The sequence below is a fragment of the Festucalex cinctus genome, chromosome 14, assembly GCF_051991245.1.
Source record: "Festucalex cinctus isolate MCC-2025b chromosome 14, RoL_Fcin_1.0, whole genome shotgun sequence".
Taxonomy (NCBI): Eukaryota; Metazoa; Chordata; class Actinopteri; order Syngnathiformes; family Syngnathidae; genus Festucalex; species Festucalex cinctus.
Window position 1 is genome coordinate 28,042,432 of NC_135424.1, and position 20,083 is coordinate 28,062,514.

Here is a 20,083-nt window from a genome sequence, read left to right on the forward strand (position 1 = left end):
TTTAAGAGGCAGCTTCTGCGGCTGTCTTTTGTCGGACTATTCACTTGCCAGCCACCAATGCCCAAGCCTAGCCTCGACTATTTCTTGACCTTGATTCTCGCCTCATACTACATATATAGTTATAGTTATAGTGATTTTTGTGTTTTGACTCTTGCCTTTTTGTGTAAGCACTTTAAGTTAATTTCCTTGCCCGTTGGTGCAAGCATTTTAGTTAGATAATTCCGCGTTGTTGCATGCGCTTTTTGTTACCGTTTTTCCCCTCCTTGCCTTGCAAGTGATTTTTATTTGGATTGTTGTGTGTCTTTTGTGTATAAATAAATTTTGTACACTGCTCTGCAGTCCGCGTTTCTGGGATCCGCCTTCCCGTCATAACATTTAATTTATTTAGGCCTACATGCGCCGGGGTAATTATAGCAGATTTTGTTAATTAATTTGCGGGATGACATCTTGTTTTATTATTTTATCAAACACTGAAATATTTTATTGTTTGACTATTTTTTTACTGCTTCATTTATTCATATTTGACTTGTTTTAGTATGGTGCATTGGACAGTACGGCACTCACTCCGAGGGGGGAAAACAACTTTAAAGTGAGAGCGGGTGACAGTTAAGGCGGCAAGGCCTGGGCCGAATAGAAAATGTGATCGATCCTCACTAAATATGTGCCCATCCCTACTCATATGCCCAAATCTCTGAAATTATTAGAACAACAGTGACAATATATTTTGGTCCTCTATTCATGTCGCCTTTGCCTGACGGGTTGCACGGATGCGTGCGCGCTCCATGCAGCCGCAGCGCTGCAGCGGGGCGCCTTTTTTTTTTCCCCTCCCTTGAGATGCACCTGTCTGGCCCCATCCCATGAAATATCCAGGGCATAAATAAATAAATACATAAACAAATGAATAAACAAATGTATATATAAATAAAATGTCACGGACGAACAAATGAACAAAGGACCCCAATAGGCAGACGAGGCACAATAGGCGTTTGACCAGTTTATTTACACAAAGAAAAGAGCACCAAAAGGTGAAATAGCACAAATGGAATAATGTACAAATAAAAGAGCACGTAACACGTGAGACTAGCTAGGAACCAAAAACGCCTAAAAGGGCAAGGCCTCCAACTGAGGGGCTACAGAAAATCTATAGTAACAAAAAACGCAAACAAAACCAGAACGGCGACAGAAGGTACTCACAAAAAACAGAAAGGCTCGAAAAGGTACTCGGAATGTATGGCGCGAAGAAATTGATTCTGGCTGTGGCAGTGAGCAATTGGCTAACAATAACCCGACGCTGGCCTTCAGTAGCAGTGAGCTTAAATAGCCTGCTGATCATGATGACCCACAGGTGTGAGTCCAGAAGCCCCACCTATTAGTCAGCCCCTGTTAACTGAAAGAAAAAAAAAAGGAAAACACACAGGCCAGGGAACATGACATAAAAAGAGGTATAAAGTGCTGTTCAGTGTGTGATTGACGTTTCGCTCCCTCTCGCTATTGGTCAATGCTATGGAACCAAACGGACGACGTCGTAGGTATGTCACATTATGCGTCAAGACGAGCAAAAATTCTAACATGCTAGACTTTCGTCGTGATGGTCGTGAACCGTCCCGGACAATAGGCGACCAATCTTTGAACGTGTCACACTACACGGGCGACACTACGTCAAGACAACCCAAAATGGTTTACGACATGCCCCGTTTGTCCACGACACATCAGTCGGGCTAAAATCGGGCTGTTTTCGTGTAGTCTGACATCGGCATTAGAAGGGCAGTCCTTACAAAACATATTAAAGATCCTACAGATTTTTATAACAATGCGGCCGCCCTTTCCTCCATTTTCTTGAAAGACCTATCATGCAGCAATGGCTTCAGCTACATTTTGACCAGAAATAAAATATTTTTCCAATCTACCAAAACCTGAGTTATGAAGCTTTTGTAGCGTCAGCCCTCAGTGCAGGTAGACATATCCCGAAGATGGGGACATGATCGCCCACTGGTGTTTCCGAAGGATCATGCTTCGTAAAGGATAGAGGACCCTTTGTCCTCTCCAGCCGTGAACTCACAATCAAATTAAAATGAAAAAGTCCAGGCCGAGTTTCAGGCTCTACTCAATGGTTTTATTGACAAAGACACAGATGTGAGATGCTCCGTTTTGACACGGAGTCGAGCTCCAGGACAATGAAATGCATTTGCTTATATAGAAAACATACAGAAACATCCCCCTTGGTTTGATAGGCTTAGGAGCAAACCATTTTGTCGTTACTGGCTTCTCAAATATCGTGCCCACCTTCTTATTAACATAATTAAACACTTTGAGCGCTAGAGTGCGCCATGTGCTTATAGACAACTGCATGTTGCTAGCATTTTCTTGACCGTGAATTCAACTTTGGCCTACCTTAGGAACAATGGGACGACTGTCTACCAATCGAAACACGCCTCGGGCGGCCACCTGTGGAGTGGTGTCTCGGTCAGCTCATTCTTTTACAGTAGCAGTCAGGCTGTTAATGACCATTAAATCATTTTACTAGGTTACGGTTGTCAAGAAACTATGTTTTTTATGGATGTCAGCTGTGTACTGTAGTGTCCGTTCTTCATGTAGCTGATGTGAGCAATGGGCCTCTCATCTTGCTGTGCATCGTTAAGTTTCATGTTTTAATGCAGATGTTAGAAGAATATGATAAACACCAGATAATTAGTATATAATGTATAGTGTCACTTGGATACCTTTAAAATTGCATATTTGGCCAAAATCAATCCACATCATTCCCATCAAAGACTCTTCTTCCATCATCAACCAACAAGCCTGAGCCAGCTCTTCATGCTCACAAGAACATACACCACAAAATTAATAAGAGTTGATTTGTCAGGGTTGTTGTGATTTGGATGAGTTGGTGTGTTAACCAACTGGGTCAGATTGACAGTCACAAAAAAATTTAAAACCATCAGATACTGGTTTCAAGCCAGTCCCAGTTGAGATCACCTGCCATGATAATTTCAATAAAAAATATTCAGGATAAAAGTTGTATCAAAGATTGCATTGTAGCAGTCAGCAGATGGGGGCCTCACTTTAAATCACTTTAACTGTTGTTGGTTGTTACCAACAACAGTTAAAGTGATTTTTTTTAAATTTACAAATTCCCCGCCAGAAACTCTAGTTGTTTAGGAATCGGTTTAGATATAACTAACCGAGCATGAAATTTTGATTTGGAAAACAACAGTCACACCATCACCTCTTTTTGGTGTCAGCTCGATAAACATTGCATCTTGATCAGTAACCAATTTTGTTAGCCATGTTTCAGATATTACAATAATGTCAGCATCTGTTGACTTCACCCAAATACTGACCATGTCCATTTTTAATAGCAAACTTTATGCAGTAAGGTGAATCATTTTAGACCATACAGTAATTTAAATTCAGAAGGCGTCTGAACAAACTGCTGTTCTGGGTCGGGTTTGGTTGCACATTTCCAGATATGAGTAACAGTAAAACAATCAACAATCTCTTAGCAAGATTACATGAGTAGCCTTTCAACATCACAACATTTGATTTTTTATGTAAATTTCCATCAAATACAAAAAAAATCAATTTAAAACCAAAAAGCCTTGGAGGTGAGGTAAGGAATTAGATACGATAAATCTAAGTCCTGTGGCATGCATTGATAGATTTGATATGCATTGCATGCATTGATAGATTTCCGTAGAGCATATGCTTCCACACACAAAGTCCAGGAAGTGAACCATGTTAGATTTACTCACCCAAGGGTGAAAACTTGTGCGGGGGCCCCAAGTAGACAGCGTGAGGAGTAGAAATACCAGAGACACCATTGTCCCTCATCCAGCTTGCTTGCAGAATCAAAGTGTAGCAGGCGGAAAGGCTGGTTAAGGCTAGCAAAGGCCAAAGCTACAGCAGTGGTCCAGACTGCCACAGGTAGAAGGCCCTGTCGAGGCCAGCAAAAGTGTACATCGCGTAGATGGAAGCCCAGGCCAAGTCCGGGCTGCAGCGAGCAGAAGGCTCGGCCGAGGCTGAAATGGCCCAGGCTGCAAAGATCCAGACTGTACCAGGTGGAAGGCCACACCTTGGCAAGGTCTAGCTTGTAAGAGCTAGGCTGTAGCTGGTGGAAAGGCCAGGCTGAGGCTTAGTCTAGGTCAAGCTTGCAAGAGCTAGGCTGTAGCTGTCATGAAGTGTGGAGCGAGTGTATGACGGGAGATGGACCCAAAGGCAGAGAAACAAGGCAGGGAGACAGACAGGAAGGGCAACATGAGGAACTTTATTTACAACAAAGATGGTGACGGACAGGACGGGACAGAACGTGAGCAGACTGGTTGCCATGACTGGACTGAACGTGGACAGACTGGGCATGATGTGGACAGACTCGGCATGACGAGTACATACTTGGCATGACTTGGACAGACTTAGCATGACGGCATGATGTGGACGGACTTGGCAGGATGTGGACAGACTTGGCAGGACCGACTTGGCAGAACGTGGACAGACTTGGAAGGACATATTTGGCAGGACGTGGACAGATGTGGACAGACTTGGCAGAACGTGAACAGTCTTGGCAGGACGTGGACAGACATGGACAGACTTGGCAGGACGTGCACAGATGTGGACAGACTTGGCAGGACAGACTTGACAGAACGTGGACAGACTTAGCAGGATGTGGACAGACTTGGCAGGGACACGAGGGAGACATTTAGCTTGGATGTGAGGGAGACACTTGGCTTGGACGTGAGGAAGACACTTGGCTTGGACGTAAGAAACTTGACCAGACGTGGAGAAACTTGACCAGACGTGGAGAAGCTTGACTCGACAGCAAACCAACAAAGCACAGCACACCACACCATAACAAGACAAGACAATGCTTCCACAAGGCGTGAACAAACACAACTGACTAAACACAACACCAACGAGACACTAACAAAACACACCTGGGAAACACAATAGGCTGAGGGCACTGATATCATCACACATAGTGGGAAGGGAAGATACATTGTGGCGGACAAGGTTAACGAGACACGGGGAGAACTCAGCACAAAACACTACAAACACCTAAAACCAAACAAAACCTAACCTGATGGAACCAAAACATGACAGTAGCTGGTGGAAAGGCCAGGCTCTATCCAGCAAAGGCCCAGGCTGTAGGAAGAAAACACTTAGCCAACGTTTGCAGTGATCCAAATTATAGCTGATCGAAAGTCCAGACCAAATTTGGCAGAGACCCAGACTGCAATAGCTGGAAGGCTAGGCAAAGGTTAGCTTTGGCTAGCAAGAGCCAGGCTGTACCAGGTGGAAGGCTAGTGAGTTCTCAAATTTTTAAAAAGCAGTCATAAATCTCCTTTCTGGGGGGATTTAAGAGTAAACCTTCCTTAGTCAACTATGAAGTTTTAACAAAGTTTAAAAAGAAAAAAAATCTAAGTAAACTAGACATGACTTAAGGGCACATTGAGAAACAGACAAAGAAAAAGAGCTGGCATCCATCTTAGATTCAACCAAAAAAAAAAAAACTATATAATATGTATATAAAATATACTGACATATCATCAGAAAGTCAAAGTGAAATCATGAAATCTATCTGTACAGGCATGGCAAGTATTGACAGCAGCGCTCCAGAGACAACATCAGACAGTTCTCCCACACTCAGCCGGCGACCATTACGAGGTGGCTGGGCAGCAACATCATGGAGTCGGGATCAAGATAGTGACAGCATCAGTAGCTCATCTTCAGATTCGCTGGGATCCTCCTCCTCAAGTGAATCTCACCGGGTAGCGGGTGGTGCCAGGGCCAAGAGCACTGACACCAGCAGGTAACAGCACATTTCCTCAAATGCTTAGAAAAATAAAATACAAAGTAACTTATAGGGCTTTTAAAATATTCACAGTATCACAAATCACAGTATCACAGTATCACAGTCTCATTATAAAATAGGACCCGACTGATTAATCGGCAGCCAATTATAATCGGCCGAATATTGCCATTCAAAAACCGGCCAAAACTATCGGCCAATTGGGCCAAATGGCCGATTATTTTCCCCTTAAAACATAATCGAAGAAAACCGAAGTTTCCGGCACTGTGAAAGTACCTTGAATCCACCATTTTGCTTGTGTAGCATTAACAACTCGCAAGCATCTGTATTAAGGGTGAAATCTCTCCAATCAAGATGATTCGATACGCATCTCGATACATTGGGTGCGATCCGATACAAGGACGGTTCGATTTTAAAATCAAGCAATTCGGTTCGGTTCAGTGGGATTACGATTCGATATTCGATTTACTAGGATTACTATTCGATTTGGTTCGATTTGGTGTAGCGGTGCAACGATTATTTGATTACTCAACTATTGGTTAATTGTTAAATTATCCATCCATCCATCAATCCATTTTCTTGACTGCTTATTTCTCACAAGGGTCGCGCTGGAGCCTATCTCAGCTGGTTCTGGGCAGTAGGCGGGGGACACCCTGGACTGGTTGTCAGCCAATCGCAGGGCACACAGAGACGAGCAACCACCCACACTCACAAGCACACGTAGGGACAATTCGGAGCGCTCAATCAACCTGCCATGCATGTCTTTGGAATGTGGGAGGAGACCGGAGTGCCCAGAGAAGACCCAGGGACGGGGGAGAACATGCAAACTCCACCCAGGAAGGCCACAGCCCGGACTTGGAGTCCGAGTCCTCAGAACTGGGAGGCGGACGTGCTAACCAAGTCAACCACCTAATTGCCGCCTAATTGTCAAATTAATTTACAATTATTTTTGTTACTGAATTAATGGTTTGAATATCTTGTTTAATTTAAAAAGATCAAAATCTTGTAACTTGCACATTTGCAAAATCTGCTTTTATTTTGTAAATACAGCGATGAACATTTTTGCATCTGTAATATCCCAACATGTTGCAGACCAAATTAGTAACTATCAGTCTTTTAAAATGCTGTTTTATGCATCTGCCGAATAAAATACCCCACTGGTAAGTTGTAACTACAAATTAATGTTTTTTTCAAAGTGCCACATGAAAACTAATTAACTTAAAACAATTACATCTCAGTTACTTTCGATTACCAGTGTTTTAAGTGGAAAGAAAAGACGTGCCGGTGCTCCCCAAATTCCAACATGGTTTACATTTCACAGTGATTGTATTTTTCGTGTGTTTTGCTTTCATTTCTTTGTTGATGTTTCTGATAACTAGTTCTGATGATGCAAGCCAATCTTTGAGTAGCACTCGGGGGGAAAAAAATCTTAGGAGAGAAAATTTATATACACATTCTTACTGATTAGATAGATAGATAGATAGATAGATAGATAGATAGATAGATAGATAGATAGATACTATATTAATCCACACAAGGGGAAATTTAATTGTCCATCAGAAGCATCAGGAAAAGGGAGGGTGGCGGCTTGTTTGGGGGTGGGTGGCCCCCCCCGGCGGGGGGTTTGGGACCTAGGGGTGGTGGGGGCTGGGTCCCAAACCACAAACAGTACCCCAACATGCCAGTACCCCGACATGCAAATACCCCAACGTGGCCCGGGTTGCGAGGGCCCTTTATAGCTGCTCGCAGCTCTAGTTACAGTTGAATTTAAAAAGTAACTTCACAAAAAAAATAAATAAAGCACATTCCTTTTTTTTTTTTTTGTCGTCTCTCGGGGGGGCGATTCGGTGAACTAATCTTTTGAACGGTCCTTTTAAATTAACTGATTCTAGTGATTCAGTTCACCTAAAAGAACTGTAATGCCCATCACGACCTCGCAGTGGTCGCTGCTCGGGCCCTAATAACACTTGTAATAAAAGTATTCTTCTAACAGTTGTTTTATTTCACGTTACAAGTGCTCTCATTATGGCCTCCATTATTTAGCACCAACAACATCAATACGATATGAGAATTCTTCCCAAACACGTTAAGCACATCGAGATCAATTCAATTGAACCGTGTTAATAGATGTTTTAAGTTTTCCAGGTCAGTTGGTAATGGCGGAAAAAACAGCCACATGAGTCTGTCAGTGTCGCGTGACAATGATAGAAAACTGGGAAATCTGATCTTTCAAACATCCACTCACTCATTCTGATTCATACATTTACTTTACAAAATATTGATCATGAAATAGGGTCATTCTTCTTGAATCACCCTGTATATTGATTTGTTTTATTTAATTTTGTGCTCTGTGTCTAGGTACAAAGGGCGTCGTCCAGAGTGCCATGTGCCTCATGTGCCCAACCAGCCATCAGAGGCTGCAGCTCACTTTTACTTTGAGTTAGCCAAAACAGTACTCATCAAAGCTGGAGGAAACTCATCTACCTCAATTTTCACCCAGCCTTCTGTTAGTGGAGCTCATCAGGGACCTCACAGAAATCTCCAACTGTGTGCCTTTGAGATCGGCCTGTATGCTCTTGGTCTCCACAACTTTGTCTCTCCCAACTGGCTGTCCAGAACCTACTCATCACATGTGTCCTGGATTACTGGTGTGTTTCACTGCATTGTGTATGCATGAGTTGAGTGAGTTTTCTGTAGTATGTGTACACAGTACCAATACACATTTGTCTTTTTTTTTGGGGGGGGGGGTCAATTGCTGCTTTAATTCACTGTAATAGTGTATGAGGTTCTTATTTGCTCTTCACACTTATGCCATACCCTTTCAGGTCAAGCAATGGAGATTGGCAGTGCTGCGCTCTACATTTTGATGGAGTGTTGGGATGGTCACCTCACACCTCCAGAAGTAGCATCATTGGCTGATCGTGCATCACGGGCTAGGGATCTCAACATGGTTCGTGCAGCTGCAGAACTGGCTCTGAGCTGCCTGCCTCATGCGCATGCTCTGAATCCGAATGAGATCCAGAGAGCCTTAGTACAGTGCAAAGAACAGGTGCTCTAATGTTTGCTTTAACCGCTTTTGTTGTTCTCAATTGACTTCCGTTTTGAATGCTGGCTGTGCTAGTTTGGTGTATTTGTAAAATTCCAAATGAGACAATGTAGGCCGAGTAAAATAATATAAACATACCATATCAACATTCACAATAGACACTGTGGATATTCTGGTGGATGTGATAGGCAGGAAAAAGGGAGGCTGCATTACTTCCCGACTCAATTTTGTTTTTCTTATAGTGCCCAATGGAATCGCAGAGAAGAGCAAGCATGGTAATTGTGCAACATAGAATGCTTGTAAACCAAAGCGCTTCAAGCCTTTGTCATCACCTTCATGTGAAAACATTATAGCAAGAATTAACAGGCCAGTGTGGTAACCATTCTAATTTTAGAAAGGCTAGTTTGTCTGGCTTGAAGAGAAGAAATTGACTAAGGTTTGGGAGGCTATTAGGTTTTGTATTAATCCCACCAATATTTACCATATTGTTGTTACCTGTATTGCAGCGGATTGCACCAGATAAATTGCTCGAGTTACAAAAAAGGTTGTTTCCCCTAGCCAAATTGAATTTCTCACCTTGCCTCAAGATTATTGTATTGATTGACATGCATCCAGTAAGTTGTACAGCACCTTGCAAAAGTCTCCATTCCCCTTGAGTTTTTCAACACTTTGGCATGGTACGACCACAAACAAATATATTTCATTGAAATTTAATCTAAAAGTCATACACAAAGTCGCACGCAATCATGAAGTGAAACGAAGTGGGTATCTTCTTTCAAACTTGTTTTCCAACTAAAAAACTGAAAAGTAGGTTGTGCAAAAGTATCCCGCCCCCCCAAATTACTTTGTCAATCGCCTGTGGCTGCAATTGTCATATTTTGGCTCTGTGGGGTTGGGTTTTTGGTTTGATTTTGTGTTTTCTTGTTGTTCTTTGTTGATCTGTGATTTGTGTTTTGTGATGTTGTCCCTGTGTCCTTCCTTTATTTCGTCAAGCTTCATGTGGTCCACCTGTTTTCCTTCCCTTCCTCGTGTGTCAACCAATCAATCCTCGTGTGTCAACCAGTCAGTGCCCTAAGCTACTTGTGTCTTGCCCAGGTGGCTCGTCATGTCAATTAGTGTTTGGCGTTGTTATGGTTCACAAAAGGAAATCACGGCAGAGGACCCCAAAGCGAAATGGAGAGGAGGTGTGAAGAGGATTTTTTAGGTGTGTTTTATTGAGGTTGTGAGCAGGATGACCAAGGCGTGGACACGAGGTTGGCAGCGAGTGGATGTTTTCTTTGGCCAACTTGCCGAGAAGCAGATGGAGTGTTGGATTGAATGAATGATTGATTGATTGATTGATTGATTGATTGATTGATTGATTGATTGATTGATTGATTGATTGATTTTGATTTTCTATTTTTTTAATGACACCCCCCCCCCCCCCACACACACACACACTCACACACACACACACACCTGGGCTAAGGCAGCCATCTCACTTTTAAGCCTTTACCCAGCAGGAAGTGCACACATCTAAATGCAGTAGCCATACCTGGCCAGTGGGGGCATACTAAACATAAAATTACCACTATGGTCAAACCTTCAAAACATAGCAGAACTAACACAAAGTTACAACTTGCATACGTGCTTATTTAAACTTAACTAATCTTAACCTCTCTACAAATTCATTGACTTAATTCCAAGTGCCCTTAGAGATAATGGCTCCAACACGCCCGTTTTAAGACACATTCAGTATCACTCGCGAGTGACTGAGTTGTTTTTATGTTGTTGTCTATGCTGTAAAGCACAGTTCTCAATCTCCAGTCCTCGAGAGACACAGACCTGCATGTTTTTGAGGTTTCTCTCCTCAAACACACCTGATTCATCAGCAAGCTCTGCAGGAACCTGATAATGATCCTCATTATATGATTCAGCTGTTTTTGAGGAGAGAAACCTCTAAAACATGCAGGATTGCGGCCCTCTAGGACTGTTTTTGACTGAGTTTGAGACCTGTGCTCTAAAGTAATAAAACTCTACTGATCGAACAATAAGTACAAATCCCACACTCCATATAAGAGCCTCGCTGCGTTTCCAAACGGCGACGGTGTTCCCCCATGGCTATTTATGGTACAGCAGTTGAGGAACTTGAGCCAACAAAATTAAATCGCTTGATAACTTTAATTATTGACTTAAGAGTTTTTTTTTAATAAGTAACTGTTGTGTTCTTTAATCGAACGAAATAATACGTCGTGGGACAACTGTGTACTGGGCGATAGCTTTTTACTGAACACACGAACCAAACAGACAACAACTGCGCATGTGCAGTACACCATGGCGTCTAGTGCGTGACCAAAGATAATATTACCACCAAGATATTTCACTCATTTCGTTTACACCACATCTCCCCTTTTCAAAAACAAAACAAATACTTTTTGTTCGTTTGCTGGATTTACATTTGTAGATTTTCAACTGTTATTTTTTTTTCCAGCTACATCATGCAACATGGAACTCAACTCTTATTTCTTTATAACAATACTCTCAATACTACAGTTAAGAAGGAACACTGTATGTATTATTTCAAAAAAAAATTTTCCTCTCTCTCACAAATCTAACCTAATTGGTTTGACAACAGCTCTTCCTGATTTTCTTCTCACAACATCAGTATTTACAGGAGTAACAGAAGGTACACTAGCTATTTGTTCCCCCTGCTCCAAAGGCACATTTGACACTCTCTGCTGTTTGTTACACTTTTAATGCAAAGGTGAATGTAAGGGAATCAGATGCAAGCGATTGCGCCTCACTGTCCCCTGTGATAAGTCTACTGTGTAATATCTTGGCGTCGAGTGACTTTGGACGACAGTTCCTGGTGTTTTTGCATCTGTCACCCACACTTGTTCTCCTGGTGACAAGTTACTCAGCGGTCTTGCTCGGTGACGTTTGTTGTAGTTTGCAGTGTCCGAAATCCTCTTCTCCCTTTCTTTTCGAGCAAGAGCGACATTGTCGGGCAGTGTCGGATCCAACTGTGATGAAAGTGTTGGTACCGTTATCCTCAGGCGGCGACCCATCAGGAGTTCAGCAGGGCTGTATCCATTTTGAAGAGGAGTAGCTCTATAGGCAAGAAGAGCTAAATATGGATCCACTGCTTTTTTCAGTAAATTTTTCGTTGTCTGAACCGCACGTTCCACTTCTCCGTTACTTTGCGGAAACTTTGGGCTGCTTGTGACGCGTTTAAATCCAAAAGCGGCAGCAAAGTCTGCGAACGGCTGTCCCAAAAACTGGGGCCCATTATCCGACATCGGCACCTCAGGAATGCCGTGACGGGTGAAGATAGATTTCAGATGTGTAATGACATCATTAGATTTTGTTTTGTTCAGCAGGGCAATCTCAATGAATCTTGAAAGATAGTCCACAGCAATTAGGTAAGTTTTTCCTCCTAATTCAAAAAGATCAGTATCCACTCTTTGCCATGGGCGTTCAGGGCATTCAGTTGACATCATTGGCTCAGGATGGTTGTGTCTCTCTTGTATGCATGTTCTGCACTTCAAAACCATTTCATTTATTTGTTGACCAAGCCCAGGCCACCATACCGTCTGGCGAGCTCGAGCCTTGCATTTTACCACTCTTTGGTGTACTTCATGCAGTTTTGTTAACACCTATGCATTGCTGAAGAAAATAACGAGTCTTGAATCTTTCAAGAGCAAACCATTTTTCACGGTGAGTGTGGCTCTGTCGGGCCAGTAGCCATCACATCGTCAATGTGGCACACGACCCTGTCAACTCCTTCGATGACCTCTGTCATAGTCTGTTGAAAGTGCTCAGGTGCAGAGTTGATCCCAAAAGGAAGGCGATTAAAATGGAACCTTCCAAAGAGCGTTATGAAGGTTGTCAGTTTGGCTGACTCCACTGATAAAGGAATTTGCCAAAAGCCCATGTTAGCGTCCAGTTTGCTAAACACTTGAGCTCCTGCGAGCATTCCAAGACTCTGTTCAACCGAACACAAACTTTTCTCTGCACACATACTTATTCAGTCCAGTAAAGTCTACACACAGACTCAGCCTTGAACTGTTTTTCTTTGAAACAACGACCATGCCGGCGCACCAGTCCGTAGGTTCCTCCACTCGTGTGATAACTCCAAGCTCTTCCATTCTTTGGAGTTCCTCCTTCACTTTGCCCATTAAAGGTATCGGAATCCTCCTCGGTGTTTTCAGTATGGCACTGCATTTGGTTTGAGTTTGATGTGGTATGGTCGCTGCACTTCCCCTAGTCTACTGCACAGTTTGGGGAAAGTGGATTTCAATGTGTCCATTGAAATAAAATCCACACGCACAAGAAGGCCAAGGGCTGTGATAGCAGAAGCCCTAACCTAGCCTTAAACGGACTTTTGGATAAATTCCAGTCAGGTTTCCGACCTCATCACAGTACAGAAACAGCTCTGATTAAAGTACTGAATGATATAAGATTGAGCACTGATGCAGGGAAGGTATCAGTGCTCGTCTTGTTGGACCTCAGTGCAGCATTTGACACAATTGATCATAATATACTGTTAGACAGGCTGGAAACTTGGGTGGGATTAAATGGAACAGTCCTTAAATGGTTCAGGTCCTATTTGGAGGAAAGGAGTTACTTTGTGACCATTGGAAATTTTGAATCTGATCCGAAAGACCATGACATGTGGGGTCCCTCAAGGGTCAGTCCTTGGACCCCTGTTGTTCAGTCTGTATATGTTACCTTTGGGTCAAATGCTTCAGAACGCCGATGTTGACTATCATAGTTATGCAGATGACACACAATTGTATTTATCAATGTCCCCAAATGACAGCAGTTCTATTTACGTATTGTGTCATTCTCTAGAGCAAGTTAACAACTGGATGAACCAAAATTTCCTTCAGCTGAATGAAAATAAAACGGAGCTCATTGTTTTCGGCAATAAAGAAAAGAGGATTGCTGTTAAAAAACAGCTCGTCACTGTCTTTAGAAACTAAAGACCAAGTTCGAAATCTTGGGGTACTAATAGACGCAGACGTGACCTTCAGCAATCATATTAAATTCATCACTAAAACAGCCTTTTACCAGCTGAAAAACATATCCAGACTGAAGGACTGCATGCTTCAAGCAGACCAAGAGAAGCTTATCCATGCTTTTATCTCCAGCAGAATAGATTACTGCAATGGTCTTCTGACTGGACTCTCTCAAAAGAACATGAGACAATTGCAGCTCATTCAGAACGCTGCAGCTCGAGTTCTGACCAAAACAAAGAGATCAGAACATATTACTCCAGTACTTAAGGATTTACACTGGCTCCCAGTCAGCTGTAGAATCGATTTTAAAGTTCTGCTACTCGTCTATAAATCACTAAATGGTTTGGGTCCTGAATATATCCAAGAAATGCTGATTGAGTACAAACCCAGCAGGGCTCTGAGATCTACAGACTTGGGCCAACTAGTGGAACCCAGAGTTCGAAGCAAACATGGTGAAGCTGTATTTAGCTATTATGCTGCACACAGATGGAATAGGCTTCCAACAGAAGTGAAGTCAGCCCCGAGTGTAAATGTTTTTAAATCCAGGTTAAAGACTTTGCTTTTTTCTTATACCTTTGATTAGGGACTTTTAAACAGCTTTAATTAAGTGTTTTTTTTTATTATTTTAAACTTCCTTATGTTAAATGTTTTAAAGTTTGTTGAATGTTTTAAGATTGTTATTGTATGTTCTTTTTAGTAAATTTTGCAACCTATTTTCAATAATTTTTCTTCCTCTGAATGTTACCTACTGTTTCTTGATGCTTATGTGTTGTCTTTCCTTAAAGCCGTAAAGCACATTGAAGAAATGTGCTCTTCAAATAAACTTGCCTTGCCTTGCCTTGCCTAACAGTGGCGAACTGAGATTTTTCACAACGTAAGGTGCATTTCCATTACCCTTTTTTGCAAAAATAAAAGCGATATTGTACTATTTCGATAAAGTACAATTTCGAATTGTCGGTGTTTCCATTGAAGAGAGTTTAGCTTCTGAGGCGCAATTCTCGGAATGTCCCGTCTCGCGAGACCTCGCTGTTCTGTAGTAGGTGCTCATGATGTTTACGGTAGACTGACACCCGGTGTAGTTATATTACTTTAAAAAAAGACACTCACCCCTCATCGGACGGTTTCGGGCATTTAGTGTTGGTGTTGTTGTGTGTGTCCCTCGGCAATAGGCAAGCAATTCTGACACGAAAGCGAGTGGCCCCGTACTTCCTACTTCCTGTAATCGTAAAATGTTGTTACAAATTGTTAAAAGTTTGATGTTTTCTGGCGTCCTCCCTGCTAAATTAACCAGACATGGCAGGACAGGATTTCAAGCTCTCCTCGAAGGGGGCTCGCTCGATTTCACCTCTCTCTCTTTTACGCTCATGACGTGCAGTAGCCGATATAAATCACTTCAACATGTAAAACTAAAATACAAAACCGAAATTAATAATTCTCAAAACAAATAGTAATTGCAAGTTTAACTAGAGCTGCGAGCAGCTATAAAGGGCCCTCGCAGCCCGGGCCACGTTGGAGTCCTTGCACGTTGGGGTACTTGCACGTTAGGGTACTGGTACGTTGGGGTACTGGCATATTGGAAGCAAAATTTCTTTGAAAATGGCATAATAAACGTTTACATGTAGAATATTTTTTTTCCCAGTGTGTGTCAAGCTCAACGGGTTTTGGGGATTGTTAAGACCTGCAAAAATCAGCGTCCTTTTTTATTTTTAGGCAATGAGTTGCCCTGATTGGTATTTTTTGTAAAAGTGTATATATACATCATCGCTCGTTGTACTCATTGCACAATGTTACTTTTATTGTCCAAAGGGGCAATCAAAAATGAATAAAACAAAATGGAAACGTACATACGTTTGGATCGGTGTGAAGCCAGTGAACAATTTGAGTGGTGGAAACTAAAAGAATATTCATAAATGACTTAGTCATCACACTTAGAATGAGTTTACATTTTTTGTACAAAATACCGTATGTGTTTTTTTTTTTTATATAAGCCTCAAGGGCTAGGTGGCGCTGTATTTATAACTGAATGTTGTCATCGAGATACCTTCAGGCCTTGATTATAAGCATACATGTCAAGTGTGGGATTTTTTTTGGAGCATGTACCGTGGCGTTATTAAGCATATCCTTCATTCACGATATTGCTTTTAATGTCCACAGAGGCTATCAAAAATAAATACAAATATATATATGTTTGGATAAGTCTGATGCCAGTGAACATTTTGAGTGGTGGAAACTAAAAGAATATTCATAAATGACTTAGTTATCACACTTAGAATGAGTTTACATTTTTTGTACAAAATACCGTATGTGGGGTATTTTTTTTTTTTATGCCTCAAGGGCTAGGTGGCGCTGCATATATAACTGAATGTTGTCATAGAGATAGCTTCAGGCCTTGACGATAAACATACATGTCAAGTTTGGGATTTTTTGGAGCATGTACCGGGGAGTTATTAAGCATATCCTTTTTCAGTGCGAAACACAAATTTTGATGCCCCGCCTTCATCATATAGTATTTCGAAAGGTCAAGATTTTTCCCCCTGTCGTTGGCTCAGGTCTTGACATGGTCCAGGTCAAGTCTTAACTCAGTCAGATGAAACGTGTAGGAGAAGTGGGCAAAAGTCTGCCCCCTGTGAATGTGCAAAAATCGTCAAAAATGGGACATTCAAACATTCGTAGCTCACTTCCTGTTCATTTTAGCATATGGGTCCAAGAGACTTTTTTGTAGGTCTTGGGCTCCCTCATACACCTAAAAATATTCGTCGTTCTTGCTTAAACGTACAACCGGGGCTGCTTCGTTAAAAATTCTAGGGGGCGCTATTGAGTCATTTTTGTAAAAATAGCACAATCAACAATAAAATATTGCTCATTTTACCAGGCCAGATGTGTGCCAAGTTTCATGAGTTTCTGTGCATGTTTAGACCCTCAAAACTGGCGTTGTTTTCTTGGCGAACAGCGCTTAGCCACATCCACAGCAATTCGCGAAAACTCACAAACTTCGTGTTGTGACATCATGAAGGCCGAAACCCTCATCTGAGCAAATATGAGGTAGGTTCAGTTAACGTGTTTGGAGAAAAACGTAGAAGAAAATTCGTAAGAAAAAAAATTGCCACTAGGTGGCGCTATCAGTTAGATGAAATATAAGTAGATGTCTTTAGGGCTGGACTCTCATCAAATGTGTGAAATTTTGAGAAGATAGGATCATCTCGGTCAAGTTAATGCAGCTTTTATTTTCACGAAAAATCTTCAGACTTTGCGTCACCGTAGCGGCCACGCCCTTTGGCGAAAAGTTACAATATTCGGTGTGGGGCATGATCAACATCTTAAGGCTTTTCTGACCAATTTTCAACTGGATCCCTTCAACGAGCTCAGCGCAGTAGCTAAAAACGTAAAGTATGACATTTATTGTAACCACTAGGTGGCGCTACATGGATAACTGAATTTTATCATATAGATGTTTTCAGACCGTGACTATTACGTTGCCTGAGAAGTTTGAGATTTTTTGGAGCTTGAACATGGGAGTTATTAAGCATTTGCTCTTTCTGGACAAATGAAATTTTAAAGGCAGTATTTGATGCCCCGCCCCCGTCATATAGTATTTCGAAAAGGCAAGATGTTTTGCCCAGCTGTTCTCTCTGGTCTTGAGATGATAAATGCCAAGTTTGAAGTCAATTGGATGAAAAATGTTTGCAGAGGGGGAAAAAGCAGGACCACAGTGAATGTGCCAAAATAGGCCAAAATTGGACATTAAAAAATTCATAGCTCACTTCCTGTACATTTTAGCTACATGATCCCAATAGACTTTTTTTGTGCGTCTCGGGGTGTTACACGTGCCTGCCAAATTTCGTTGCTCTAGCTCAAACGTGCCGGGCTTGGTTATTATTTTTCTACGCTAGGGGGCGCTATAGAGTCGCGTTGTTATAACGACTTAATAATATCAAATTTTTCGCCGGACCTGAGGAGTGTGCAAAGTTCGGTGAGTTTTCGTGAATATTTAGGTACCCAAAATCGCGATTGTTTGCAGAGAATAAAGAAGAAGAAGAATAATAACTAGAGCTGCGAGCAGCTATAAAGGGCCCTCGCAGCCCGGGCCACGTTGGGGTCCTTGCACGTTGGGCTACTGGCATATTGGAAGCAAAATTTCTTTGAAAATGGCATAATAAACGTTTACATGTAGAATATTTTTTTTTGCCAGTGTGTGTCAAGCTCAACGGGTTTTGGTGGTTGTTAAGACCTGCAAAAATCAGCGTCCTTTTTTATTTTTAGGCAATGAGTTGCCCTGATTGGTATTTTTTGTAAAAGTGTATATACACATCATCGCTCGTTGTACTCATTGCACAATGTTACTTTTATTGTCCAAAGGGGCAATCAAAAATGAATAAAACAAAATGGAAACGTACATACGTTTGGATCGGTGTGAAGCCAGTGAACAATTTGAGTGGTGGAAACTAAAAGAATATTCATAAATGACTTAGTTATCACACTTAGAATGAGTGTACATTTTTTGTACAAAACACCGTATGTGGGTTTTTATATATATATATATATATATATATATATATATATATATATATATATATATATATATATATATATATATATATATATATATATATACATATATATATATATAAATGCCTCAAGGGCTAGGTGGCGCTGTATTTATAACTGAATGTTGTCATAGAGATACCTTCAGGCCTTGATTATAAGCATACATGTCAAGTGTGGGATTTTTTTTGGAGCATGTACCGTGGAGTTATTAAGCATATCCTTCATTCACGATGTTGCTTTTAATGTCCATAAAGGCTATCAAAAATAAATAAAAATATATATATGTTTGGATAAGTCTGATGCCAGTGAACATTTTGAGTGGTGGAAACTAAAAGAATATTCATAAATGACTTAGTTATCACACTTAGAATGAGTTTACATTTTTTGTACAAAATACCGTATGTGGGGTATTTTTTTTTTATGCCTCAAGGGCTAGGTGGCGCTGCATATATAACTGAATGTTGTCATAGAGATAACTTCAGGCCTTGACGATAAACATACATGTCAAGTTTGGGATTTTTTGGAGCATGTACCGGGGAGTTATCAAGCATATCCTTTTTCATTGCGAAACACAAATTTTGATGCCCCGCCCTCATCATATAGTATTTTGAAAAGTCAAAATTTTTCCCCCTGTCGTTGGCTCAGGTCTTGACATGGTCCAGGCCAAGTCTTAACTCAGTCGGATGAAACGTGTAGGAGAAGTGGGCAAAAGTCTGCCCCCTGTGAATGTGCAAAAATCGTAAAAAATGGGACATTCAAAAATTCGTAGCTCACTTCCTGTTCATTTTAGCATATGGGTACAAGAGACTTTTTTGTAGGTCTTGGGCTCCCTCATACACCTAAAAATATTCGTCGTTCTTGCTTAAACGTACAACTGGGGCTGTTTCGTTAAAGATTTCTAGGGGGCGCTATTGAGTCATTTTTGTAAAAATAGCACAATCGGCGATAAAAAATTGCTCATTTTGCCAGGCCAGCTGTGTGTGCCAAGTTTCGTGTGTTTCTGTGCCAGTTTAGGCCCTCAAAATTGGCGTTGTTTTCTTGGCGAACAGCGCTTAGCCACGCCCACAGCGACTCGCGAAAACTCACAAACTTCGTGTTGTGACATCATGAAGGCCGAAACCCTCATCTGAGCAAATATGAGGTAGGTCCAGTTAACGTGTTTGGAGAAAAACGTAGAAGAAAATTCGTAAGAAAAAAAATTGCCACTAGGTGGCGCTATCAGTTAGATGAAATGTAAGTTAGTAGATGTCTTTAGAGCTGGACTCTCATCAATTGTGTACAATTTTGAGAAGATAGCATCATCTCGGTCAAGTTAATGCAGCTTTTGTTGTCACGAGAAATCTTCAGACTTTGCGGCACCGTAGCGGCCACGCCCTTTGGCGAAAAGTTACAATATTCGGTGTGGGGCATGATCAACATCTTAAGGCTTTTCTGACCAATTTTCAACTGGATCCCTTCAACGAGCTCAGCACAGTAGCTAAAAACGTAAAGTCTGACAATTATTGTTACCACTAGGTGGCGCTACATGGATAACTGAATTTTATCATATAGATGTTTTCAGGCCGTGACTATTAAGTTGCCTGATAAGTTTGAGATTTTTTGGAGCTTGAACATGGGAGTTATTAAGCATTTGCTCTTTCTGGACAAATGAAATTTTAAAGGCAATATTTGATGCCCCGCCCCCGTCAT

General features: G+C 41.5%; 1 protein-coding gene across 9 annotated transcripts in view; it reads left to right on the forward strand.

Annotated features, from left to right (window-relative positions):
• The window catches only part of zswim8 (zinc finger, SWIM-type containing 8), a 1,066,004-nt gene that overhangs the window by 833,248 nt on the left and 212,673 nt on the right, over positions 1-20,083 (forward strand). For all 9 annotated transcript variants that reach the window (XR_013278281.1, XM_077494401.1, XM_077494403.1 and 6 more), the window contains 3 exons: positions 5,581-5,803; positions 8,162-8,451; positions 8,629-8,852. Coding sequence is in view for 8 of the 9 variants with exons in the window: in XM_077494401.1 (XP_077350527.1) it covers positions 5,581-5,803; positions 8,162-8,451; positions 8,629-8,852 (737 nt within the window). In the remaining variant the exon portion in view is untranslated. The remainder of the gene's footprint in view (positions 1-5,580; positions 5,804-8,161; positions 8,452-8,628; positions 8,853-20,083) is intronic.